This window comes from Chenopodium album, chromosome 14 (genome assembly GCF_948465745.1).
Source record: "Chenopodium album chromosome 14, dcCheAlbu1.1, whole genome shotgun sequence".
NCBI lineage: Eukaryota > Viridiplantae > Streptophyta > Magnoliopsida > Caryophyllales > Amaranthaceae > Chenopodium > Chenopodium album.
In genome coordinates this window covers 19,092,368-19,100,704 of record NC_137847.1, presented here as the reverse complement: position 1 = coordinate 19,100,704, position 8,337 = coordinate 19,092,368, and the positions used below count along the sequence as shown (strand labels likewise).

Here is an 8,337-nt window from a genome sequence, read left to right as displayed (position 1 = left end):
TAATCCATGAATCCTAGCAATTAATCTGTTCTTATGTTGCATGGTTTCATTAAACACATTTATTCCAAACCTTAACATCCGAAGTGAAGTGACGTTGAGAGTTATTAAAATTAATTCCTTTTCTCCAAGAATTAGCGAAGAAATTATCAAAATTAGGATTTTCCAACCAAGCTTCCTTACATCGAAATGGGAAATTACCATTAGAAATAATAGAACCTGTATCAACCATTATAGGAAATGATGTGAATAAGTTCTAGTAAGATGATATACCTGAGTTTGAGGGTACACTTTCAGCGATTCCACATTTGCTAGAGCCCTATCCAGTTCCCTAATCAGTTCCGTACTATCCCGCCATTGGTCCAAGTAAACGAAGGTCCATTGTATCTAAGATTGATCAACCCATCCGCATTGGTCCAATCCGAGAAGGAACGACCTTGCGAATTAGTGACAGGCCTTCCCCCCATCTTCTCAGCCTGAGAAGTGACTTCGTTCATGTCACCCATAACGAGCCAAGGAGTAGCAGTTGGAGGAGGGTTATCCCCTAAATTTTTCCACAAATCTCCCTTATCTTTCGTAGAAGAAGGAGCGTGGATACCAGAGATTAAAACTTCAAGATCAGAGGGAGAGAACTTAAAAAGGGTATGCGCCACATGTTGAGAAACAGTAACAAACTCCAACAACATCACTGGTTTGCGCCAAAGCACCCAAATCCCGCCTTTCAACCCATCAGCAGCCCTAGACTTAAAATCGTCAAACCCAAGTTTCTTATAAAGAGAATTAGCCACGTCATCAGTTGACTTAGTCTCAAGAAGAATTAGAATCTCAGGTTTGTGAATTCTAACAACTTCTCTATCATGAGCAGCAAATTCCTTACTCGTAGCACCCCAAACATTCCAAACAATAGCTTTCATATTGATATATGGGATGGTAGAGCTAGGGAAAATACCAAGGTTAAGCTCATTCTGAGATGGAAAGAACTTCTCCCAATCCTTTCATAAGGGTAGCTTCCCCATTGCCCACACATCTTCCATCGACAATGGAGATGCCCACATTTGAATTTCCCGGAGTAAATTCCCCGTTGGTTTGTAGTTGAAACTCATTTCGAATCCCACGACATTCTTCCTCGATTCCAATACTACAAAGAGATTTCGCTGCTCCATTAAGTTTAAATTTGTGCTTGTTAACTGCAACGGGTAGATTGGAGGGTTTTTTGGTGGATCCTCGAGAGGAATAAAGAGATTGTCGTAGTCTGGAAGAGCTAGATGGACGAATTGATCCATTAGAACCTTCATCCCTGCCTCCATAAGTTCCAATTTCTCTACCGGAGTTGGAATTTGCTTCAAGATCGGCCAAAGGTAAGGGGTTGGTAGGGTCGGGAACAGGTGTTGTATTTGTGATGGTGATGAGTCCTGGGATAGTAAGGATGGGGTTGAGGGTGTGGTTTTCGGTGATGGTCGAAGAATTGTTGGGACTATGATCGGTGAGAGGACTCGATGGGGTTGGAAGGGGTGGGACGGAGGTAGGTGAATCAAGTGAGTGTTTGGGGGTAGTGAATGATGATGGGGTAGGATTTGAGGTATTGAAGGGTACTCTTTTTGCACTGTCTTCGATGCATTCTGGTTTTCCATTAGGAATATTATCATAAGAAATTAGGGGTAACGACGAAAGAGATGAATCAGGGAATTTAATTTGCGACAGGGGGTTTTCAGAAGCAGGGGAATTAGCACGGTTAAAGGCAACGTTTGACAGCGAAGTCAAAGCGCCATTGGTGTCGTCTGGGCTGTTGGTTCTTGGGACTGAAGGATGTTTAATGTTAGCTATTCCCGATGCCACAATTTTCTCTAGGTAAGATCTTTTTCGAAAAAATTTCTTTTCACTGGCTTTATCTCTATTGCTAGGTTTAGCAATATTTAATTCACCTACTTCTTCTTCTTCCGATACAAGCACCTCCCATTGAATTTTTTTTATTATTGTTAGGTTGGAGGCTATTACCCTCCCTAAGTAGCTTGTTTTTATTCTTCTCATTTGTATTTTTCTGTTCTCCCTCTAACTTTCCCTCATTTTTGTTTTTTTTTCTTATTTTTTATACACCTATTTTCATGATACCGCCAAAACCCAAGGGCCATAGATATCCTTTTCTTCTTGCTGCAACATAATCTTTTCTCCATTTTTATCTTCAAGGTTACTAATAGTAGCCTTGTTTTGCTGTTGCCTATTGCTTTCCTTGGGAGGTTCAATGTCACTTGCGTGTTGCTTTACCACAAGCGTGCTCTGCCCCTGTTCTTGGTCTTTCTCTTGTGCTTGCAGTTGCTTACCTTGCTTCCATTGGCATTAAACTTTTGAATGTCCAATCCTACCGCATTCGAAACACAGCGTATGAATTTTTTCATATTAGATCCTTTGCCATGCTTTCCCCACCCACACTTTGATAATCAAAGGTTGATCAAGATTAATTTCTACACATACTCTTGCATACCTACATTTGCTAATTCTATCTGTAGAATAATCAACTCTAATTGGATTTCCTACCACTTCCGCAATACTATATAGTGCCTCTTTATCGTAATATTCGACGGGAAGTTCTGAAAATCTAATCCAAACCGAAATGCTTTTAAAACTCTCTGATGATGGCCTGAAGTTAGGTCTCCATTTTGCAATCATCAAGTAGTGATCAAATATGAACCAAGGCCCTCCAAATAGAGCTTTTTCAAGGTTGTCTTGTAATGTAAACCTGAACATGAACACCCCTTTCTCTATCTCAATCACTTCTACCCCCCCCCCCTTGGATTCCACATTCTTTGTGCTCTTTGAGTCATAAATTCTGCTCGAATATTTAAACCCGGGCACTTACAAATTAGAGTTAGACTCCATGGCTTCCTAAGCTCCCTGATTTTCTCCTTCTTGAATCTGACTGCATGTGAGTAATTTGTGATATCTTCTTCTTCTTCCTCCCACTCATGTGAAGCTATCATGATTTTCCTGGCCTCCATAAACCATTACGAGGAGTTGGTAACAACCTCCTTGAAAGAACCTGTAACCTTTTTCTCCATCACATTAGAGACGATAACCTTACCTATTTATTTTTCTACTGATTGCTCCCCTAACTTTGTTACAGCTGGAATGAGCTGCTGGTTGAAGCCTACAGATTCTACTACCCCTTCCATGGGAATTATAGGTGAATCTTCAGATTCTATATCTAATCTAACTACTGATCTATTAACCAAATCTATTTCCTAGATGGACAAAACTTCCATATCGATGTCTAAACCCATGACCAAATGAACGAAGGACCAAATGAACGAACTAATTAATTAAGAAAGGAACTAAATAGAACTCTAAACCAATGCTGGAAATTGCATTAGAAAGCACACGACCTGCTCCCTGATAAAAGAAGCTTTCGGAGTCCCTAGCACCAAGGTGTTAAGGATGCTCTTCGATGACTAAACTTCTAGAGAGAGAATCCTAACTAATACACACCAACACAAATTCAGCATTTGGATATACGCACGATGCACAACAAACACTAAAAAATGCTGCCAGCATTACACTACGCACAACTGGACCTGGTAATCTAAACCTAGGCAAGGCCCAACGACCAGTCTGTACAACCTCCTTCACATGTTGCGTGTACCATCCTGACCACTAACACATCATGTTAGACTCGATTATACTCGTGAACAACCCATTTAAGTTGAGTGCATCTCAGTGTATAGCTGCTATGCATTTACAAAGAATATAAGAGGGTAAAAAGGTCATTTGGCAAGCTTTTGGAAAAAAGCTAACTCTACAATGGTACATTATAATGTACCATTATTTACTATTATGCATGTACAATATACCATTAAATTATAAGTTGTCTTAATAGTACTTTTTGTGTACTATTATGTATGTAGTGGTCCTTTTACTGTCCTATACGCTGAATATTTTTCCCCAAAATACTTACCACTAGTCACCTATTATGCATGTAATGGTACATTTTTACATCCTATAAGTTTGCTAACTGTTAAATATATTGTATAATATATTGTATGTATATCTTATAGTCAACGGTGATAATTAGTTTCCTAATTATTAGCCTATAGTTTAGCCTTTGATAAGGCTTGTATGCTATATATATTCGTGACTCCTCTTTGTGAATAATCAAGGAAAACTTTCCTATAATCTTTCATGGTATCAGTGCCTAGGGTTTCTCTTCTCTTTGATTTCGCTTGCCCTAGCTCCATTTTCCTTGCCCACAGTCTCCTTCCTTCTTTCTTCTCTGTTTTAAGCCTTGCATCAATTTCAGACAACAAATCCTCTTTTCACCCGGCTCTTGCCGTACCAAATATCAAAACCAGCATTCCTGTCACTCTTGAGATGGAAAATGTTTCTTACTCAACGTGGGCAGAACTCTTCAAGATTCATAGCATTCCCGTCACTCTTGATATTGAAGCAGCGATGCACACCATGTCCCTCCAGCAGCCTGATCCGTCTTGGTATATGGATACCGGGGCTACTTTCCACATGACGTCCTCTACAAGTACTCTCACGTCTTATGTAAATTTGAGCAATCATCCTAATAATAATATTTTGGTTGGAAATGGTCAAACTATCCCTATCCTTGGCTATGGTCGTACTAAACTCAAATCCCCAAGTCAATCCATTTCCCTTCATAATGTTCTACATGCACCCAAATTGATTAAAAATCTCATTTCTGTTAGGAAGTTTACTACGGATAATTCCGTGTCAGTTGAATTTGATCCTTTTGGGTTTTCTAGTGAAGGATTATCGGACGGGAAGGCGAATAATGAGATGTATAGTCGGGGTGATCTTTATCCTATTTCTTCTTATAACAATCAAGCTTCATTTTCTACTTTTGTCGTCATCTCTCCTAAGCTTTGGCATGATCGGTTGGGTCACCCGGGTTCTCCGATTTTAGATATTCTTAGGAAGAATAAGAGCATTGACTGTAATAAATCTCTAGTTCTAGTGTGTAAGGGTCTTGTGTTCTTGGTAAACATATTAAGTTACCATTTGTTTCTTCTTCTTCGAGTACTATTATGCCTTTTGACATTTTACATAGTGATCTTTGGTCATCTCCTGTTTTGAGTTCTACGGGTGATCGTTATTATGTTCTTTTCTTGGATGATTTTTCTTAGTATTTATGGAATTTTCCTTTGGCACGAAAATCTGATGTGTATGACATTTTCTTAGCCTTTAAAGCCCATATTTCAACTCAATTTGAGCGTAATATAAAGAATGTGCAATGTGACAACAGTAGGGAGTTTGATAATAGTTCTTTTTGGGATTTTTATAAAACTCATGGCATGTCATTCCGTCTATCTTGTCCCCATACTTCATCTCAAAATGGGAAAGCCGAACAAAAAATTTGGTCTATAAACAATGTCACACGTACTCTTCTAGCTCATGCCTCTCTTCCACCTTCGTTTTGGCATCATGCCCTTCAAATGGCAACATATCTTCTTAATGTGCTTCCAAGTAAGCTTTTGGGTAACAAGTCTCCCATTGAGGTTCTTTACCAAAGGGTTCCCTCCTATTCTCATCTCCAGGTCTTTGGTTGTTTATGCTACCCTTTATTTCCCTCTACAACTATTAATAAGTTACAACCTCGGTCTACTCCATGTGTTTTCTTAGGGTTTCCAACCAACCATCGTGGTTACAAATGTTATGATATGTCTTCCCATAAAATCATTATTTGTCACCATGTCATGTTTGATGAGAACGGTTTCCCATTTGCTAAATTACATACTCCATAGTCACACACTTATGATTTTTTGGATGATGGACTATCACCATACGTGATCCACCATTTGCAACAGACTGGCCAACTGCTCCAACCCAAACCGAGCAGCCTGCTCCTTTATCTCCGCCCAACTCGCCAGATAGGCCTAATCCCTCACCCGAGCCCATTACGCCCCTGGCCCAACACCCACCTAGCAGCCCTCCTATTTGGTTCGCCAAGTGGACCACATTCTCCAAGCCCACTACCTTCCTCTATTGCTCCAAATTCACCACCAACACAGCCACAACAAATATGTTCACCCTCACCAAGCCCACAACAAATTCCATTCCAACAATCTAAGCCAGTAACGTGAAGCCAAAATGGAATTATTAAGCCTAACACTAAATATTCCATGCAAGTCGTGGTTGAGAGGTCCCCCTTGCCTCGAAATCCGGTTGCGACTCTTCGAGATCCAAATTGGAAAATGACCATGGATGATGAATATAATTAGGGGTGAAAGTTCAATGTTCGGTTTGGATTTTGGCCTAATCCAAATCCAAACCGAATTAATTCGGTTTTGAATTTTCAAAATCGAATCCAAACAGAACTTGATATGAAACTGTAGGGAATATTTCAAGCATTACCCCAAACTTAAACCCCACTGTGATCATACACTTAAGTATGGTGGCGTCCAAAGGGAAGGAAGCTAGAGCAAAAGAGTCGCCAACAAGTTTTAGGAACCTGTAAACCGTTCACAGGGTGAAGATTACACCCCTTAACGATCCATGAGATCGTCAACTCCAAAAGGTCTTGAACCAAATAGGGTTCGGGGATGAAGGTACAAATCCAACCTAAAAGAGATTGAACCTGCCATAAATAGGCCTCTAATTAATTCTTATCGTATTCATGTGCGCTTTCTGACTAGCATGCCAACAATAGATTAACCCTAAATCTGTTTATCTATGTTGGTTGAATTTAATGCACAAATAAAACTATAATTGGCGATCACTTGAATTATAATCATATTAGCCCTAAACAAGATTATTAATTATCTTATTAAGCGTGATTACAAGTACAAATTCCCTTTAAACATGCATAAAAGGCGTGATCAAGCAATAACGGTGAATATAATATCAAACAACATAATAATCATAACAATTATGATAATAATAATCATAACAATCATAATAATCATAATCATAATCATGTTAAAGCATAATATTAATAGCAAGATCCTAGGCATGATACTAACAAGATTAATAACAAATCCTAGCATGTCACTAAACATAAAAATCAAAGCTTTAGCCCTAACATGATACTAACATGATATTAGAAAAGAGTAAAAGGCACCCTAAACATGATACTAGAAAGCAATAATAACATCCTAACATGATACTAGAAATTAAACAAATTTAAACATGCTTTCTACAAGAATAGAGCAACAAGATTACATACTTTGATGCCTCGTATCTCTTTCTAATAACAAAATACACGCGTTAGTAACTTCAAGGAAAATAATAAAACAAACAATTAAATTAAATAATTGAAAGAGAGATTTGGGACCAAACCCTCAGAAATTATAACCTTTCACGTCTAGGGCGAAGGCAATTTCGAACTTGACTAAGTGTGTCTAGATCTTGTGAATGCGAAATTTTGTTTGTGAAAAGCTAGAGAGAATAGAGAGAATTATGAGAATTGTGAATTGTGGATTAATGTTGATGATTAAAAACGGAGGTTCAGGACCCTATTTATAAGAAAACAGTCCGAAAATAGGTAGAATTTGATAAGGAATAAAACTCCACTCTGTCGCCGCAAAACCGACTTTGTCGCCTGGCGACAAGGTCTGTCGCGTGGCGACAGCCTGGATTCCTACGCGCTTTCAAACACGTATTCCACTTATGAATCAAAATTGATTTGTAAAGTCCGTATAAAAACTGAAATCGTATTTTTCATAAAATAATATTTTATTCCAAATAAAACTCATCAAGATCTAATTATTAATTCTAATTCTATTAGGATTAAAAAGAACCTTCTAAAGAATTCTAGAAGACTATAATTAATTCTAATAAATTTAGGAATAATAATTAACATTGGGCCCTCCCCTAGATCATTGGGCCGCATGTAAAGATCAAATCGGGCCCAGTTTAGTATTTTGGCCATAACTTCCTCATTATTCATCGGAATTGGGCTTATAATATATCGTTGGAAAGCTCTTTGCAAGCCCCATCCAACTACACCATTATTGGACCCTTGTCGTGGACCAAACTAAACTGGATTGGCTGTTTTCATAAAATAGAGTTGTTTTTTTTGAAAACAGAAAGAAAGAATTTTTAATAAAAACCAAACGCAACAGTTGACCTTTCACACTTTCACCTCATTCGATAATCATTCGACGCAAAAGGTATTACAAATACCAATTTGCTATCCTTATCAAAAACCAATTTGCTATCCTTATCAAATACCAACATTACATGCGCTATGCAATTGAGATGATATAGTCTATTTGAACAAATGGTATTTCAATTCAATTATATCAACATCTTAGATTATTTTTTATAAGATAAGATGGAAATTAACAATGTTACAACTAACCTACTCCGACTGTGATACTATAA

General features: G+C 38.2%; 1 protein-coding gene across 1 annotated transcript; it reads right to left on the bottom strand.

Annotated features, from left to right (window-relative positions):
* Nucleotides 1-332: 332 nt before the first annotated feature.
* On the bottom strand, nucleotides 333-911 carry LOC145577884 (uncharacterized). The gene has a single exon (XM_081635305.1). It carries the CDS (start codon nucleotides 909-911, stop codon nucleotides 333-335), a length of 579 nt encoding a protein of 192 aa, XP_081491431.1.
* Nucleotides 912-8,337: the final 7,426 nt, after the last annotated feature.

Excerpts from the sequence above, each read along its gene's own strand:
- LOC145577884 (XM_081635305.1), bottom strand. The coding sequence starts at position 911 with ATGAAAGCTATTGTTTGGAATGTTTGGGGTGCTACGAGTAAGGAATTT.